Below are 19407 nucleotides of genomic sequence, written 5' to 3'. Positions count from 1 at the left end.
AAAAAAAAAACCTGTCTGTCCCTTGAGTGTATACCCAAAAGAAACCAGAAATGCCTGCTCAAAAGACATACACAGAAATGGTAATAGACCCAGTGAGGAAACAGCTCAAAGATTAATTACTAGGAGACTAGATTGCCATGGTCACAGTGTGGAATATTACAGAGCCAGGGAAAAGCATGGGCCAGGACTACACACTGCAATACCAACAAATCCCACAGATGTACGATGGTAAAAGACACCAGACACAGAAGACACTATCACAGAAGTTTAAGAACAGGCAGAAGAAATAGGGTTGGGGAGGCAGTGCAGACCTTTGAAAACTGCAAATGGTAGGCAGGGGCAGGTGGATCTCTTGAGTTCAAAGCCAGCCTGGTCTACAGAGTGAGTTCCAAGACATCTAGGGTTACACAGAGAAATCCTGTCAAGAAAAGGAAAGGAGAAAGGACAGGGGAAGGGAGGGGAGGGCAGGGGAGGACAGGAGAGGACAGGAGAGGGCAGAGGAGGGCAGGGGAGGGGAGGGCAGGGGAGGGCAGAGGAGGACAAGGGAGGGGAGAGGAGGGGGGAGGACAGGGGAGGAGAGAGGAGAGGAGAGGGGAGGAGAGGAAAGGAAAGGAAAGGAAAGGAAAGGAAAGGAAAGGAAAGGAAAGGAAAGGAAAGGAAAGGCCAATCAACGGCAGTGGGAGCCTCACAGCTGTGCTGGGGAGGGCTGGCTGAGAGGAGCAGTGAGCGTGCTGGGTATGAAGCTCCCTGCCTTCACTGCTGGACCCAGGTGTGGTACAGGCAAGCCCTCAGGACTTGTATCCCTTGTTGGGTGGAGGTTAAGATCTGACAAAAGGCAATTTCTTAAAAACTAACAAGGCTCAATTTTAAGTGATAATAACTGCTTCCAAGCTCTAAACAATGTGTGATAAATCAATATAATAAACTGTAGGTGCTCAGTGAATACCTGTTGAATGAATGAAGAAACGAATGAAGGAGTGAAGGAAGGAAGGAAGCACATAGGTCCCAGCAAACAGACATACCTTCCCCATCTCTGCCATCCCACTCCCCAGGACCAGCTGTGCAGTGGCATTGCCTTGCAGTAGAGCAAAAGAGCAGGTTTAGAATTACCAACATTTATGTGACTGGCAAGAGCCAGGACATCAAGCCAGGGTCATCCTTGGCCATATCTATGGTAAATGCTGGCTACTTCAGATGCACATGTCCCCTTGTATCCACCTCCCCCTGAACCAGGCCATTCACGACACAAAATAAAAAGGTTTCTAGAAATTGAGGTCAGAGTGCTGGCCAGGACGGGCCTCAGAGGCACACAGACGGCCCATTGATACTGCCCAGACTCCCCAGCGCCACAGCCAGAACGAAGCTGGCCCAAAGACTCCCGGGCCTGTCTTGATAGCCCCTGTCCACTGCAGGAGTACGAGGGTAGCAGGAGGCACCAGACTCCCAGGACACTTGGGAAGGGATTTTTCAGACGCACCAAGCTGGACAAGGAGGCACACTGAGTCTGAACTGGAGAACAGAACCTGGGGTGCACCCTCCCCACTCTCAGTGGAGTCGTTTGTTCCAGGGCTGCTGAGAGCAGGCCAGGAGTGAGGTGTCAGTGAGTGGAGTCGCCTGGAAGGAGTAAGGCCAGCAATAGCAGCAGCAGCAGCAGCAACAAGGGCCCAGTCCTCACCTTGACATTTTCCTCTGTGAGACCCTTCTCCACAGAGTCTGCCACATTCTGCCGGATCCGCTGCAGGAATGCCTGTGAAGACAAAAGCAAGTGGGGATGAGTGGCTACATCTCCGATCCTGGATGCTCCTGCCAGAGGGACATGTGTTCAAATGCTGCCCAGGACCTGCGAGGTGGCACAGTCCAGGTATAGGGACAAGGACTTAAAAAGCTCCTCTGCTGAAAGGCTACTTTCCTGGGCAGCCCAGGAAAACCATGTACACACACACACACACACTCTCTCTCTCTCTCTCTCTCTCTCTCTCTCTCTCTCTCTCTCTCTCTCTCTCCCCCCCCCCCTGCTGGTCAGCCAAAGGCTTACTGAGTATCTACCTTATCAGCAATGCTGTATAACAACACAAAGCCCACACCCCACAGAAACCAACAGCCCAAAGAAACACACTCATACTTGCTTCTTTACCCAAATACCTCACAGAGCGCTCAACAATGACAACCTTTCTGTGGTGTTTTCCTTTTTATGCTTTAAGACATTTATATGACTCAAAAGAAAATATATATATATATATATATATATATATATATATATAAAACGTCAAGAACATGACGCATCTCTTTTATACCCCAGCCCTAGCCACTGAGGCCCTCACTGTCCCCCAGGGTAACTTCAGCTCCTGGTATCGCAGAAGGCCACATGTACAAGTGTGCACACACACTATGCTCATTGTTTCTTCTCTTTAGCACACTAAAACTGCAGCACACAGGATACTCCAAGCCAACTGGGCACTCATGTGGGTACAGAGGCACTGCCTGTCCGCTGCACATGGGGCCAGGTGAGAAGGTGGCTGGCCAGTGTTACAGATGTGATGACGGGGTTGGGAGGGGCTGGTGCTGAGATGACAGTCCAGGCTAGACAGGCACCCTACCACTGGGCTGCATGCATCTCAAGACCAACCCTCCTTTTTTGAGGAAAAAAAAAAACAAACACAAAAAACAAAATTAGGAGTTTTTACATGTCTCCCAATTCACTCTCCTTCCCTCCCTCTCTCCCTTCCATTCTTCCTTATATTTTGACCTAAAACTCAATCCTCCTGCCTCCACATCCCAAGAACTAGCATTACAGAGGTGTCTTTTGGAGTGTAAGAGAAAGGCCCTGTGATTGGGAGGAAGTAGATGTCATAGGTCTACTGTAAGAGTGGAGAGACCACAGGGCGAGGAGTCAGGCTTAGAGCTAGAGAGAGAGAGCACGCGCAGAGGTGATGCTACTGTGGAGGCCACAGGGTGGTCAAGGATGGGAAGGATATGAAAAGAAAGAGACCCATGCAAGCACCTAAGGGAAACTGAGGCCAGTCCCCCTAAAAGACTTCTGGCTCAGGACATGAGGCCTGGCCCAGGCTGACCGGGCAGTGGTCACATAGACCCCTGGGAAAATGAGTTCATAGGCTTGTTCCAGCCCAGGGGACCCAGTTAGCTATCAACCTGTCACATCTGGTTATAGCGAGGGCCCAACGGGACTGGGCCAGACAAGCGTGCGGTCTCCCTGCCTTGGGTTAATTGAGAGTGTGTCCCATCCCACCACGCTTGTCTAAGGAGATATGCCAGGGAGGTGGCAGGGAATGTGCTAGTCTCAGGGGAGGCAGAAACAGGCAGCCGAGGAGTGGCTGGCCCTTCAACTCTGTCAGATCCTTTTCTGTCACCTGGAATGACACCCATAATGTCCTTGTAAGCAGGGCTTTCATGCCGCAGCACAGGCTGGTGGACGTGGACAGGCCACATGTGGAAGGTACCTTTGATTCCACCCACAAGCCAAGGGGGCCATGGGTAAAGCTGGACTTTAAATGCCATCAGTTTACTGATGAGCCTGGGTTTACAGTTCCGCCTGGCTCCAGGGAGTACAGAAATCAAGAAGCCCATCTACCAGGGCCACATGACCCTCATGGTCCATCAGAGTCCCAGCCCGCCTGGTCAGTGACACCTCTGCCTTTAGGGGGTTTGGGCTTCTTGCCCCTCAAGGTCCCTTTAAATGTACAGACCAGATGTAGTCAAAGATCAGCTTAACCCTCTGTGACTCCCACCTATGAAGCTTAAGACCTTGACTTAAAAACCACCAAGGAGCCATACTCACGACCCTCAGTGAGGGTAACACCATCCATGGGCTGGGGTGCCAGACTGAGTAACCACCAGAAAGGGAGCTGAGCAACAGCATTCATCTCTCTCTGCCTCCTCACAACAGGTGCAGTGTGACCAGTCCTTATGCTCCTCCCACCGTGCCACACCAACACCCCCCACCCACCATGATGGACTGTGTGCTCCTGAACTGGGAGCCAAAGCAAACTCCTTAAGTTGTTCTGGTCAAGTCTTACGTCTCAGCAATGAGAAAAGCAACTAAGACTCCTATGTTTTTTTAAAGTCCAGATCTTCTGTGGCACTCCATCCTCCCACACTGGAGCCACACTCTCAAGCCTGTTCGTCCTGCTGGTGTATTTCCCCTCCAACTCGGTCCTGAGCCCCGTCTTACCCATCGGGCTTTAGCACTAATCACCTCCTCCAAGAAGCCCTCCTGGCCTTCTGCAGTCATTACTCCTCACCTTGGACTATTAAAAGCTTGAGCTCAAATAACATACAGCAGTGTGTTTAAGAGTCAAACTGGCCACAATAAAACAGGAGTGGGGCTAGGAATCTTAACCTTTACAGAGGTCAGGTATAAAAACCACGAGGTTTTGGCTTAAACCACAGATCTTCCTCCATCCTGCTGTGTGATCTCAGGAAAGTGAACCAGCTTCTCTGAATATTAGTTTAATTTCCCCAAATATGAGGATCAGTGTGTGTGTGTGTGTGTGTGTGTGTGTGTGTGTGTATGTGTTGTGTATATGTGTATGAGAATATTGTGTCAGAGTGCTCAGTGTGCGTATGTGTGTGTGTCAGTATGTATTGTACTGTGTGTGTGTGTGTGTGTGTGTGTGTGTGTGTGTGTGTGTGTGTGTGTTATAATAGGATAAAGAGATGGTAGGTCAGGAAGGCAGGGACTTCACATCTTTTCTCACAGTTTGACCCACATGGCAAAGAGGAGTGCCTGGCCCACAGTACACACTCAGAAATCAAAGGCAAGCATAAGGGGCCTGACACAAGGCTGGAGCTTCAACTCAAGTGCCTCAAACAGTTGAACGTGCTTTTTGAAATGATATAGTCGGAACAGTTGAGGGCGGGCAGAGGTTCCTAAAGGGTGCAGCTGCCAGACCTGGGGTGCCTCGGGAAGCCAGTCTCCAGCCACCCAGGCAGACAAAGGTATGCCCGCCCAGCACAGGCGCCCAGGCGGGCGGGCAGGAAGCATGAGTGCCACTGGGCTGACCTAGATGCAGCTTCCTGCCCCGGTTTCTTCACACGAGCTGGGCTACTGCTATTGTGCTGAGACAATGGGAGGCTCTGGCCACCCACAGAGGACGTGCACACAAGCCAACATGATGGGCACTGGGCACCAAGAACAGCTCGTGACCTGGAAAGAATGGGCCAGCAGGCGCTCTAGGCCCAGGCACAGCAACCCAGCACCGCCACCCTTCAGGTGATGCTGGCATCCTCTGTACTGGTGGGGCTGCTGAGGGACCCTCTGAATGACTCTGCCCAAGGCCTGATGGCAGTGGAACACTTAAATGGCTGCAGTTCACATCTTGGGGACCTCCCTGAAACAAGACACCATCCTAAGATGCTCCCTATGGCTCCCCAGGGCCCTGTCTACTGCTGGACCACCCGGTCCCTCAGCATCCATCCAGCCCTTTCTTCCCAATAACAACAGCAATTACTATATACATCAAGGATGCAGGCTCGTCACTACACAGCCTAGGAAAACTCTAGCCATGCAGGGCTCCTCAAAGGCCAACGATGGAGCCAGGAGTGGTGGAACAGGCTGACCAGCTATGTTTAGAGACTTGGGGCACTGGGAACAGTATATATCCTGGTCTGAGCTGCAGTCAAATGGCTGAGAATACAGGGTCCCAGCAGCATGCACAGGCATGAGTCTGTGTTGGTCATGGGACTGTGTGACTATAAATCCCGGAGCAGCAAGGCAGCTCACCTCTGCAGAGGCCTCCTCAGTGTGCGGAGCATGCTGGGAGCAAGCCTTAGCCATACCTGGAAGGAGCTGACCCACAGACATAAAGAACCCAACCAGGGCACACTCTCCAGGGAAGTGGGAGATGGTAGAATAGAAGCTTGCTGGAGACAGAAGCCCACAGTCTACGTCCTGCCCTCCTGCTGCTGTAGCAGACATCACTAATCAATCACACCTATTTTTTCCTGCTCAGCCACAGTTCTGGGGACTTTGAATATTTGTACATCAAGAGCCCTGCTTCCCAGAGCCTCCACCTCTGGTCCTACTGACCAGAACATATGCTCCCATCTCCCCACATGGCATGAGGCTTGGGTGGACCACCAAGTGACTCACCCCACAACGCAAGTGGCTGTCTCCCCCCACACTCCCATGCTTTCTGGTATGCCTACTCCCAGCTAGGCCACTTCTCTGAATAACTTACGTGTGTGAGTCCCCTCAGGGACAGAGAGGCTGCTGACTCAGGTGTGCAAACTGCTCCAGGGTAAAATGGCTAAATGAAGATTAAGGACACAGACTCCTGACTAATGAGGGTCCAATAAACCTACAGCTCGACTGAGCCAAGTTTAAGCTGTGGGAGAGAGCTCCCCTGACCCCCACACCCCGAAGGGGGCTCACAGGCTCTCAATGGTTCACGCACCAAGGCTTCAGATGACAAGGGAGGCTTTCCTGTCTGTCAGCTCTACAGATGAGGTAGCCTGAGTCCTGGAGATGAAGAGACCGCAGCTTGCCCGAACCAAAACCACAGAGCAAAAGCCTGAACAGGGACAGTGGCTCCACATACTGTTGGGACACACAATGCATGTGTCTTCAAGGTCCCCAGAGCGAGGACCCAACGAGAAGATAGGCATGAGAGTGATGGCTCCCACAGCTGCAGGGCCAAAAGAGCCTTTCTCGGAGGAGGCTCCCATCACAATCCAGACAGAAGCCTGACGTGTAACCCTGGGAGAATGGGATCTTCTGCTCCCATGACAACCACTCAGCCCCAGCCTCATGGCCTCCTCAAAGCCTATCTCCACCAAGGCCTTGTCACTCACTATCCTGCCTTTAAGACACTGGGGAGCCGTGCATGCTTGTAATCACGGCACTCAGGGAGGCGGAGGCAGGCAGATCTCTGTGAGTTCAAGGCCAGCCTGGTCAACAAAGTGAATCCAGGACAGCCAAGACTACACACAGAGAAACTCTGTCTCAAAAAGCCAAAAAAAAAGAAAGAAAGAAAAGAAAAGACACTCCCATGGTCAGAATGACTGGATAGCTCAAAAAATGACTGGATAGCTCAACTGATAAGCCTTTAGACTTTGAGCCTAAAGGTCCAGGGTTCAATTCCCTGCTAACTCTTTGGGCTGGAAAGATGGCTCAGAGGCTAAGAGCACTGTCTGCTCTTCCAAAGGTCCTGAGTTCAATTCCCAGCAACCACATGGTGGCCCACAACCATCTATAGTGAGGTCTGGTGCCCTCTTCTGGTGTGAAGGCACACATATAGACAGAACACTTTATACATAATAAATAAATAAATCTTTAAAAAAAAAAAAAGACACCCCCATGGTCAAGTGAATGGGAGACATCCCTCAGAATGGCTGGGACTGCATGCATGTGCCATCACTAGCAACCTATCTCTGAACTCCAGGAGGAGTTCGGCTCCAGGAGGAAAGCCCTCTCCTATGTGCCCATTTTACAGAACAGGGAAACTGGGGGTGCCCAGCTATAAAGCGTTCATTCAGAGCCACAGGGCTAGGATGTGGTGGTCCAGCATGGTCGTGAGAACCCAGCCCAAACAAGCATTTCCAGTGTGTAACTGCAGGCCACAGATGGCCCTGGCTTTCAAAGTAGCCAGCAGCAGCCAGCAGTTGCCTGGGGACCCATACCATCTGTCTGGAACCATGGTCACCGCCCAAGGAGGTTACATCTCTCCCTGGAGATACAGAACAGAGCGGAGCCTTGCACTCAGTCCTCGAGACAGACAATGGCAATTTGAGCTACTGGGAGACAGGGACTGCCGTCCCCAAGGACACCCACACCTCAGCTGCGGTGACCTCATCAACATATGGTGAAACCTGAGAGGGCTGGTGGGGGGCACCCCATATCACAACATAGAAAACAAGATGCCCATGGAACCCGGTCCCCACTGTGATCGGCTGGCTAAGGGTCTGAGCAGGGATCACAGACCAACAGTACCCTGTAGGCAAAGTCAGAATAAACTATCCCTTTAACAATAGTCAGCAGAAGGCTGCCTCGGCCCGCTCCCTACAGACCCCCTCAGTCAATCATGGGGAGGTTCCCCCCCTCCAAACACCCAATGAACCCCGCAAAGGTCCCAGTCCTATTTACCACCCACTCACAATCCTGGTTTGGATCCTAGGAGGATCAGGGACTTCACGCATAGCACAGAGATATTACTTCCACCAGTGATCTGCTATCCCATCACTCCAGATAGCAGTGCCTCCTTCCCCCACTCCAGCCCAAGACAGCTAAGCAGTACGGACTTCATGCCACAGAAGTCCATTTAATAACCTGGAGAAAAGTCAGTGATGATCCCTTAGCCAGGACAATGACCGAGGGCAGGGGAGCTCACAGGGTCTCGGCTCATTTTCGGCTCAATAAACTGCCAGAGCCTTACACGTGCGTGAATGGGGCCAGGCAGGGCCAGGAACAAATGCTGAGCAGTGCAAAACGAGCTGCAAAGGTCTAGCTTTGCCAGTGACTCTCCCCGCCCCACCCCCACCCCAGGCCTTAGTTTCCTCCTCTATAAATCAGGGAAAGAATGAGTGCTCTAGCTGCAGGGAGCACTTCAGAGGCCGGGGCATGACACACAGGAGTGTAGCAGGCACATAAAATGTACAAGACAATGGGAGAGTGGGGGGGGGGGGGGGGGCGCGGCCCACAGCCCCATCTGCAGATTACAGGGTCAACAGGGAGCAGGAATTGAGTGTGGACAGGCTCTGCCTCTGTGTGTCCTGAGAAAGCTTCAGACATCTGTCAGCCACCATTACGGAGCTAGACACCCAGTGTGACCACGCCACCTGCACGGACACACGCACCCCATCCTCTGGGTACTTGTTTGCAGGACTGGAGACTGAGCCCAGGACCTCATCGCACTAGGCAAGCACTCTACCCCTGAGCTACACCCCCAGCTCTCCATCAGGTCTTCATCTCGTGACGATGTAATGGCTACTCTACTGTTGACTATCAACTTGACAAGATCACCTTAGGAGACAGGTCCCTAAGCATGCCCAGTTGAGGGCTTACTTAGGTCAGGCTGAGGTGGGAAGACCAGTCCTGAATGTAGGGGGCAGGCACCATTCCACGGGCTGGGGTGCTGGACTTAGAAATTGCGATCCTCCTGCCTCAGCCTCTCAAATAACAAGGATGACAGGCCCTTACCACTAGGCCTGGACTATTGGTACCTTTTATAGTCTGTGTTTTTCAACCTGAACTTAGATACATTTGTCTCCCCGAGTCTCCTGCAATGACAGAGGACAGTGTGGCCTGTCATCAGCAAGAAAGCCATCTGCCACACCCTGCAGCCCTGCCTATGCCCAGCAGACTGCCCCTACTGCCCTATCCCCCACCACCACCCTGGCCTTGGGAATCACCCAGCACCTCTGAGTCAACGTTGTCTCTTTAGCAAAGGTGACCTGCTCACTACACAACAACTTCCTGGAACCAGTAGGTTGGCTGTGCGAGCAGACAGACAGTTGCTCAGAGGACATACGAAGGGAGCGGTTGGGACAAGCTGTGTGAGAGGCTGGTGTCTGAGGGATGAGGAGCTCTGTAAGGATCTGGGGGAAAGGGCTTCTAGGCAGGGGCCTTGGGCTTCCTACAGTCGTGTCTAAAGCCCCTCCACTGTTTTACTTCCTCTACAGCCACGATGGTGGACGGCCCTACACCTAGCAATCCACTGGTTTGTCCATTTAGGCTGCTGTGTTGTATAAGAGCCTAGGGTGAAACCCTTAGCACTTGTGTCAGACCTGTCAGTTGATCACGCAGCCCTGTTATCTCTCAGCCCCTCGAAGCCCTGAGGAGAGACGCCCACTCTGCCCCACCAAAGAGGAACTTGAGGCAAAACCCTGAGTTGCTACAACCTGTTGTGAGCCACGCAACTGTGGAGGAGGGGAGGCCACAGAGGGGAAGCAACCTCTCCCACATCGCCCCACCCATCCCTCCCCTGCCAGTCCTCACCCAAGGCCCACTCAACACCTGCTCTACCACACACCAGCCATCCTACAGCAACCCGTACCATTCTGTTGGGCCTGCAGAGGGCTTTGTGCCTGCGTTTGAATATCAGATACCCCCCAGCTTCTTTTGGGAAAATGGGCACATAGATCTTTAAGTGCCCATAAAGCTGTAGGTAGCTCCAGGGCCCCTGCAGCTACCACCTTCCCCCAGGGCAAGCTCTATTTTCCCATCCAGCACACTCACTACTGCCTTCCCTTTCCTGCCTACAGCAGTAAGACCCTCTCTTGCACACGGACACAGCTTCCCAAACCCACACCCAGGGCAGACATGTGCCTGCTGAGTTTCCTCGCTGTTATCCCCCTAGATCCCTAACCTACCATGAAGTCCCTCCTACTCAGACCCCAGCTCCTCCCTTTTCCTTTGAGCTCTTCAGTTTCTTTTTCCTGTGAACAATAGGGTCACCACAGTTGGATTAAGACAGGGGTTCTCCACCACAGATCCCTTGACATTTGATTGTTTGGAGTTTCTGCAAAGAAAGGGGTGGAACCCATGCGTGGGGCACACTGCCCTGATAAACAGCTGGGTAGATCTCTGCAATGGAGGCCATCTGGTAGCTTCCATAGCTTCCTCCCTCTAACTAGACAGCCAAAGCTGCCTCCAGATATTGCCTAGGTACGAGTCACGGCCAGCTGACCCAGCTAACATAACTGCCACTAAAATGTGCATCTGGGCTTCCGGTGCTAGTTGTGCCTCAGCCTGCTGTGTGTCTCAACAGCCTTTCTGGGCCATGCTTCCCTTCTCTGAGGAATGGGAACAAGGAACAGTGCCCTCTCTCCATCTCAGCTCCCACCTCTGGGAAGTAGCGCCATTGAGTGGCTGCTTTTTAGGAGACAAAATATCCTTGCATCTGGCACGGTTGATGATGACCAACTCTGACTGCTCAAACCCAGGAGCAGCATACTCCCCTTGAGTCCAGGGAAGTGTGAGATGCAGAATATAGTACGACATTGTCAAAAACAAAAGCCGGGCACCCTGCCTGGAGAAGACAAAGTGGGAAAAAGTGTCCTGAGAGCCTCCGCCTTGGCCATAGAAGCCTGCATGGCAGGTGGCTGGGAGCAAAAGTGACAAGCCCACAAGGCAGCAATGTCTGGGAACAGGCCTGATTTAGGTGGCATTTCCTGCCAGAATGCAAGGACAAAGCAGAGCCAGTCACTCAAGGGCCCCAGAGCGCGGGGCGGGGCAGCTGGCCTCCTGGGTCCCACCACTCCTGCACTTTGGGACAATGGATGGGATGTGCTATTCTCAATGGTGCTGACACTTGACATCTGAGACAATAGCTCTGGGACCCCCACACACACCCAGGTCCAAGGGTTAGCTCTCCCTCCCCGACATCTCCCCAAGCAATTGTCCCTGGACAGGCTTTAGTCCAGCCCCTCACTCTAGAAGGTACTGGGGAAAACCAGGAAACAAGGCACAAAAGAAAGTGGTGCTCCAAGCCGGACAGGAGTTAGGCAGTGGCCCATGGGGCTGGAGGCTTTCTTGTTTGTCCTGTGCAGCAGCAGCTGTGACCCTGAGGAGGGGATTCCAAGGCAGCCAAAGCTCCTGGACACAGGGCGGGTCTCAGGAACAGACCCACGGGGTTTCTCTGCTGCCGCTCTCCCGTGAGCAAAGCTGCCGAGGCTTCCTTGGCACTACCTTCTTCCCCTCACCCCACTGCACAGAAAAAGAGTGAGGCTCGCAATAACTGAGGCCACAGTTCTAGAGCATCCTGCCTAGTGGACGGAGCTGAGATCCAACCTCTGGACTGTCCAACATCCAGGCAGTGGCTTTCTGCAGCATCCACTCTGGCCCAGTCTCATGTCCCAACTGTCACTCACTTCCCACTCCTAACTCCTCGTGATAACGGCATATAAAAGCTATTTCCCCAGGCTCTGTAACAGGTTCTTTGCCCCCAGGGTCTACACCAGCCTAACCTTCTACAACCAAGTGAAGGAAGGACACCTTTCAGAGGGGATCGAGGGGCCCAGAGACTGCTGCCATCATGGAGGCCTCGGGAAAGCCCACTTGGACCAGTGAGGCAGGCTGACGGTGAGACGGAGGAAATGACCTTGAAATATAGAGTGCACCTGGACTGTCTGTGGGCCCAAGGTCATCCAAGGACCTGGAGGAATGAGGCAGGCAGGAGATCAAAGGTCAGATGCGGATTTGGCCTAAAGACACAAACTGTGGACTGTGAGCAGCTTCTAGACCCTGGAAAGGCAGGTCACGGGCGCCCTCCTACCCCAGAGGCTCCAGGAGAACTGTCCCTAGTGACAACTTGACTTCAGCTCCCAGGGCACAGTTCAGACTTCTGACCTCTAGTGCTGTGCAAATATGTCGTAAGCATGAACTTTATGGTGACGTTACAGTCATGGGGAAGGAAGAGCATGGAGTTGGGTGGGAGATGGTTGTGGTGCAGGCTTTTAATCCCAGCACTTGGGAGGCAGATGCAGGTGGATCTTTGTTAGTTTGAGGCTTTTGTTGAGGCCTACTTTTCTTTATTCTCAGCCCATTTTGGCTTTAGTAGGATCCCTTCTGCCCAGTAAAATGACATTCTGTGACAGGGTTTGAGTTTAAATACAACTTGTTCAAGACCAAGAGTCAAACCTTTTGTATTGTTTTGTTATATTTTCTTGGTTTGGTTTTGTTTTTGTTTTTGCTTTTGTTTTGTTTTTTTGTTTCTCAAGACAGGATTTCTCTGTGTAGCCCTGACTGTCCTGAAACTCTGTAGAGCTTGCTAACCTTGAACTCACAGATCCTGCCTCTGCCTCTCAAGTGCTGGTATCAAATGTGCATGCCACCACCACCTGGCTCAAACTTCTCTTATCTTAAAGCACATTCTTACATGGAGAACCTGGCCAGCCTGGTCTACAGAGCAAGTTCCAGGCCAGTCAGGGATACACAGAGAAACCATGGCTCAGAAAATAAATAGATAAATAATATTGGCCAGCAAACAAGGAAAAGGCTGGTACGCCAGTGAGGTGAAGGCAGAGATGGGAATTCCCCACAGGATGAGACCAGTGTTGGCCATGACAGAGTGTCCTCTGGCTAGGATTTATATCTCCACTCACCACACGGCCACACACATATGCTTTACATTAATAGTATTACCAGGCTCACCTGTGCTAGCTTCCTATGAGACGCACCCACACAGAACAAAAACACTGCTGCTCTGTGTCGCTTCCCCTCAGCAATGGCCACAGCCTCTCAAGCCTCTGCGAGCAAGCGCTCCCCTCCCCCCACCTCTCGCCACCATGGAACATATGTGGCAGACACCATCCCAGGGCTTCTGTACTGGCTAGCCCCTCTGTCCGATTCTAGGCACCCATCTTAGTTCCTGCTCAGGTTTTTGTTTTTATTTTTCAAGACAGAGTTTCTTTTGTGTAACAGCCTTGGCTGTCCTGGACTCTTTTTGTAGACTGGGCTGGCCTCGAACTCACAGAGATCCGCCTGCCTCTACCTCCCGAGTGCTGGGATTAAAGGCGTGTGCCACCACGCCCGGCTAGTTCTAGCTCAGGTATCGGCTCACCAGAGACCCTTCTCCATCTTCCTACCATGCCTTCCAACCATCACCTGCTAAGCCCTTGCACTCTTCTCAGTATTGTCACGTCTTACTCCCCATTGCAGTGAGGAGGAAGGCTTTGGTCTGACCGTATACTGCTGTACCCTCCACACCCAGGGAGGTGAACCCCAGTAGGGGTTCCGCTTTGATTTGGGGTTTGCTATTATTATTGTTTCCATGGCTGGTCTCGAACTCACTATGTAGACCAAGCTGGCCTTGAACTCAAGGAGATCCCCTTGCCTTTTCCATCTGAGTCCTGGGATTAATGGCGTATGCTGATATGGCTGAACCTTAAACCTTATCATAACCTTAAAGGCTTATCATAAAATAACATTAGCTCTAGCAGTTCCTGGAATTCTATGAAAGATAAGTATTCTCTTTTCTTCCTTCCTTTTTATTTTTTGTTTGTTTTGGTTTTGGGTTTTGTTGTTGTTATCATTGTTTTGTTTTTGTTTTTTGAGGTAGGGTTTCTCTGTGGAGCTCTGTCTGTCCTGAAACTCACTATTAAGGCCAGGGTGGCCTCAAACCCAGAGTTCCACTATGTCTGCCTCCCAAGTGTTGGGATTAAAGGTGTATGCTCCCACCACCCAGAATTCTCTTTTTCCATTTAAAAAGTATAATTAAAGGTTGGGCAGGTGGCTCAGTAGGAAAAGTAAGGGCCTGAGTTCAAATCCCCAGGGCCCACTTAAAAAGCTGGATTCTGTAAGAGTCTGTGTAACCCCAGGAGAAACAGGAAGATCCCAAGGATTTGCTAAGCCAGCCAGGCTAACTGAAAGAACAAACTCCGGGTTCAGTGAGAGACTCTGTGTGAAAAGCTAGTGTGGAAAGTGACAGAGGACTTGAGAGAGGCCCTGGATGTGACCTTGACGTGATGTGGCTAAGCAGGAACAATGAGAAAACAAAAACAGGAGCCTCCAAGCTGGAACCTAAATGAAGCTGAAGAGTCAGCCTGTGGGCATCGAGGGAGACTGCGCCTGACACGGGACAAGCAGCAGGTGCAAAGGCACAGAGGCAGCGGCAGCCCGCCCGCGGTGAAAGTACAGTGAGGCAGAGCAACAGGGCAAGAAATGAACCCAGAAACCCAGCAGGAGCCCAGTGCGCAGCACCTCGTGGGCCAACAAAGGGCCTTTGACTTTCTTCTCGGTAAGGTGGGAGTCACAGAGAGTTCTAGGCAGGGAAGGGACCAGGCTGAGTGGCAAGGAGGTGGGAGACGATAATAGACTAAAGAACAGAGCCCGTGTGATTTACCACGGTGGAATGTGGGAGAGGAAAGGGGCACGAAGGCTGGCTCCTGGCCTCTGGCCTCCAACGCAGTTAGGTTGCAGTCACTTTTACAAAACCAGGACAGGCTGTGGTTTGGAGGGTATGTGGTAGGAGAGTCCAATCTGAGGCATTTTTCTGTCTGGCGGTGGAGACAGGCCCCCTGTCAGCAAATGCTTGCACAAGATCGATTTGGCTACAAGCATGCTTAGAAGAGGTTTGAGCAAGGGGACTCAGGAGGCACCATCAGGGCAGGCTGTGTGGAGGAGCCAGCTGGCCGCTGAAGCCAGGAGACCAAAAGGTAGACTGGGTAAGCGTGGAGTGGGGGTGGGGATGGGGGTAAGAACTGCTTCTAGGGGTTGTTCTCTGCCTTCCCCATTGTGCCACTCCGTGTGCTCCATCCAGCATGGATGAGGCCCAAAAATAAAGGCAGGTAGCTTCCAGGCTTCAGAGCACTGCATAGCATAGAACTAGGTTCGAATCCCAGAGCTGTCTCTTCTATGCTAAGGGACCCTGAAAGCTAGCCTTGTCTGGCTTAGCTCCTGCCCCAAACAGAGGGTATTTAGGCCAATATCATTTCTTCCCACACCCAGCCTCACACGGAAGCTAGAGCTCCAGGAGCAAGTTTAGCCAATGGGCTAAAAGGATAGGCTAGCCCAGGTCCCAGTACAGGCTGCCCTGCTGGGATTTCCCATGAGGGTCAGAGTAGGGCTCAAGGGAAATGTGCAACCTCCTGCTACTACTCAAGAGGTTGGCACTGTGGTCTCAGCCCTGGGGACAGAAATTGAGCAAGATGCAAAACTTCCACTCTGTGGACAGGTACAAAGCAGAAGAGGGACAGAATGGAAGAAACGCTGCTTTCAGTGCTGTGACCAGGAAGGACCCCAAAGAGACCAAAGAAGGGAAAGAAATCCAGCAGAGCACTGGGAAGCCCAGGCCAGGCAGCAGGAGAACATGTACCGAGGCCCTGTGGGAAGGACCTGCTTGTGAGCAGGGCTGGCAAGCAGGACCGAGGGGCAGCAGAGAGCATCAGGAATCCAGTTCAGGGATGAAAGCAGATGCCAGACCATGTGGGGAGGAAAAATAACTCTATTCTAAACAGCCCTAAGGAAGGAGGCTATGTTCCAAATGGCATGGAGAGGCCCCCAGCAGGAAAAAAAAATGCCCCCAACCCTACTCAGAGTTCTCAGTGTTCAAGGCAGAGCGTACCTCCCACCTTGGGCAGAACCAATGGTTCCACAGCAGTAAACAGGGACCCAGTCCTCCTCCCCCACCCCATGAGCCTTCCTTGTCTCCATCTATGAAATGAAGACTGTCCATCCTTGCTTGGATGGGGGTGTCTAATGAGCAGCGCTGGAGCTGGGCCATTCAGACCCCAAGCTCAGGGCTGCTCAGACATCACCACCCAAAAGCTTCCCAGGCTACAGCATCTACTAAGACAACCATGTGGGCCCCGTGTGGGCCCCACTCTGCAGCAGCCCCATACAGGCTATCTGGCAGCCAAGGGGTCTAAGGAGGTGGCACCCGGCAACCAGACACCTGCCTAGCAACGGTGTGATGGGATGACAACTGGACTCCATGGCAACTGCAGCTGGGGGCCCAGAGGCCACATGCGGCTTTTGGAGGGCACGGGAAGGGGTTCACAGACTCAACTCTAAGGCAACAGGGCTCACAGGGCCTCACAAGCACAACAGGTCCTGAAATGCAGGGCACAGAGCATGGGACCAGCCTGAGTTGCATGCCTCATCTCGGAGCTGTGCAGTATTGGGCCTGCATGGTCCCCCAATAATTCCCTCTCTGGAATAAAGACCAACATATCCAACCCAGGGACAATGTTTCATCTCCCTAGTAGTACACACACACACACACACACACACACACACACACACACACACACACACCAAAAAAAGAAAAAAAAGAAAAAAAACCCAAAGCCAGCAAACACAGGCTGTAGATGCTGAGAGCCAATGTCACATTAAACTCTACCAACAACTTCCTGTGGTACAGACACGGTAGCGTTAGTACTCTATGCCAAAGACCCACAGATAGGCCTTCCACCAGGGGCTAAGCAATGCCACAGGTAAGTCCTGCTTGACAATGGCAGCTCCCATCGTCCTCCTCTTCCTCTTGGCTGTTCACATTCCAGGTCCCACAGCCAAGACACCCAAGAGTCCCCAGGACTTAGACGCCAACTCTGGTAGAAGGCATGTGATTAGGGACCGGAAGAGGCCAGCCAGGCTGAAGACAAGAAGGAGGACAGTGGAGACAGCAGACACTGGGCTGAAAGGGTGGCCAACAGCTCTCCAGTCCATCAGGCAAAAAGATGCAGAAGGGCAGCTTCTTCACAGGATTCTCCAACTTCCAAAAACCCCTTGCTAGTTTATATTATAAAAATATCTAAGAAAAGGCAAAGAAACTAGAAAAGCTGAAATGATTTTGAGACAGAACACTGGGAACTCCCACGGCCCAATCTTCAGAATGACTGCGGAGTCATAATAATTATGACGGCACACGGTACCAGGGGAAGGGCGTGGGTCTGTGGAAACGAGCCGACATGCACGCGGCCTCTCACAAGGGCAGGATGCAGCTAAAGCAGAGACGTGGAGGGAAGCCAAGAGACAAAGGTGGTCTTTAACAAACAGTACCCCAGCAAACAGACACGAGGTGCGGCGTAATGAACCTCCCCCAACGACATGCTTCACAAAAGAAACCTGAGGGACCACACGGGCTAGGGCCATGACTCAGTGAGCAAAGCGTTTGCCACACAGCGTGAGGACCTGAGTTCAGATCCACAGCTCTCAGGTGAAGAGGCAGGCCTGGTGGCCCATGCCTGTAACTCTAGCACCGTGGTGCATAGATAAGCAGGTCCTGGGATCTCGAGGACCAAGCAGCTAGCCAAAATGGCAAGATTTGCGTTCAGGGAGAGATTCTCTCTTAAAAAATAAAGTGGAAAGAGATAAACTAAGATAGTCAATGTTGATCTCTGTCTTCCTTAGGTAATGCAGAGGCAAGCATACCCCCACATACATGTACACATACCACACATGGCACACACATACTACACACTACATACATACACACCACACACATTCAATCACACATTTAAATGCAAATTTTAAAACTATGAAACTTGAGGAGGAAAACAAATGGAAAATATCTTTGTGGCTTGAGGTTAAGCAAAGTGGCATCAACGTCACTTGTAAGTGACATTCAGAAGCACAGAGGAAGACAAGTGCTAAATCAGCACAGAAACTGTTTTCTGCTATGCAGAAGGCACAGCTAAGACAATGGAAAAATAAGCTAGGCATTGGGGGCAAATATGCATAAATGACATTCTGGCAAGGGACTTGTCTGCAGACTATAACCCTACCCCCAACAAGAAATCAAACAACCCAGCTTTTAAACTAGTTTCTTATGTGACTTCTCCTGGGGTTACACACAGAAATCTCTACCACTCCAGATAGGCAGCCACAGGCCAAAGGAACACCTCACAACCTAGGCCCTGCGTGGTGAACCAATGAGTTTATCAGGGTTTGGTCCAAGAGCACGGTGACCTCCAACACCCATATAATGCAAAAGCCCCATCCCATGACAACTCACAGAAACTGTACCACAACAGTCCTCATCCCAGCCACCCTCCTATCTCTGTGCACTGTAGCACCCCAAGACCACATGCATCAGAAGGAGGCAGGACGGGGCCGTGGCTAGAATCTTGCAGGTGGGTCTAGTGACCCTCTCTGATCTCACCATGGCCTTGCGCAAGCAGTCACAGCTATTAGAGCTTCTTCCCCCCCCCCCCCATTGATATGTTTTACTTGTGGGGAGCATGAACGCAAAGGTGCAGCTGTGGAGGTCAGAGGACAGCTTGCAGGAGTCTGGGACTGACCTCAAGTCTGGAGGCTTGGGGACAAGTGCCTTTGCCCACTGGGCTAGCTCACCAGCACCAGCTACTCTGACTCCAAGATGGCAGCAGACATGCATATCAGGCCTGGAGGTCAAGGCTCTCACCTCACAACAGGAAAATTGTAAAAAAGATACGTGAGTAGAAATCAGGCACATGAAAAGCACTAGACACCATCAGTGAGGGAGCGGCCAAGGGAGAAGCACAACCTGGTGCTTCTACACGTCTGTCAGAACGGCTTAAAAGGCAAACTGACAATGCCAAGTGGTGTCAAGGATGTGAACCACCATCCTCTCAGATCCTGCTAGTGGGAAATTAAAGTGACGCAGTACCTTTGCAAAGCCACCTGCAGCTTCACAAGCTGCTAAGCACGCTTTCTTCACACAGCCCAATAGCTGCACCCTGGTGTTTATTCTGGATAAATGTGAACTCGTGTCCACTTGTGAGCTGTGCATACACACTTAGCCAAGGATATTCAAGTCAGCCAGTGATGGAGGAAGACGCTGTACCCTTGGACGGATCGAGAAAGTAAACACATTGAACCATAAGATGCTGTCAGCTCTAAAAGGAACACTCTTGACACACAGAGACGCTGGCTGAACCCAAAATGCTTTACTGAGACTCAGAAGCCCGTATACCACACGAGCCCCCTGTGTATAGGCTCTTTTTCCCAACTCAACATCCTCTACAGTGAAG

General features: G+C 51.8%; 1 protein-coding gene across 1 annotated transcript in view; it reads right to left on the bottom strand.

Annotated features, from left to right (window-relative positions):
- PREX1 (phosphatidylinositol-3,4,5-trisphosphate dependent Rac exchange factor 1) overlaps positions 1–19407 on the bottom strand; it is a 165093-nt gene that overhangs the window by 97420 nt on the left and 48266 nt on the right. Inside the window, exon 2 of the mRNA XM_084775034.1 lies at positions 1676–1747. Within this exon, the coding sequence (XP_084631160.1) occupies positions 1676–1747 (72 nt within the window). The remainder of the gene's footprint in view (positions 1–1675; positions 1748–19407) is intronic.

This window comes from Acomys minous (genome assembly GCF_964271855.1).
Source record: "Acomys minous genome assembly, chromosome: 3".
Lineage (NCBI taxonomy): Eukaryota > Metazoa > Chordata > Mammalia > Rodentia > Muridae > Acomys > Acomys minous.
Note: the sequence above shows the minus strand (reverse complement) of the source record. Positions and strands in the feature narration are given on the sequence as shown.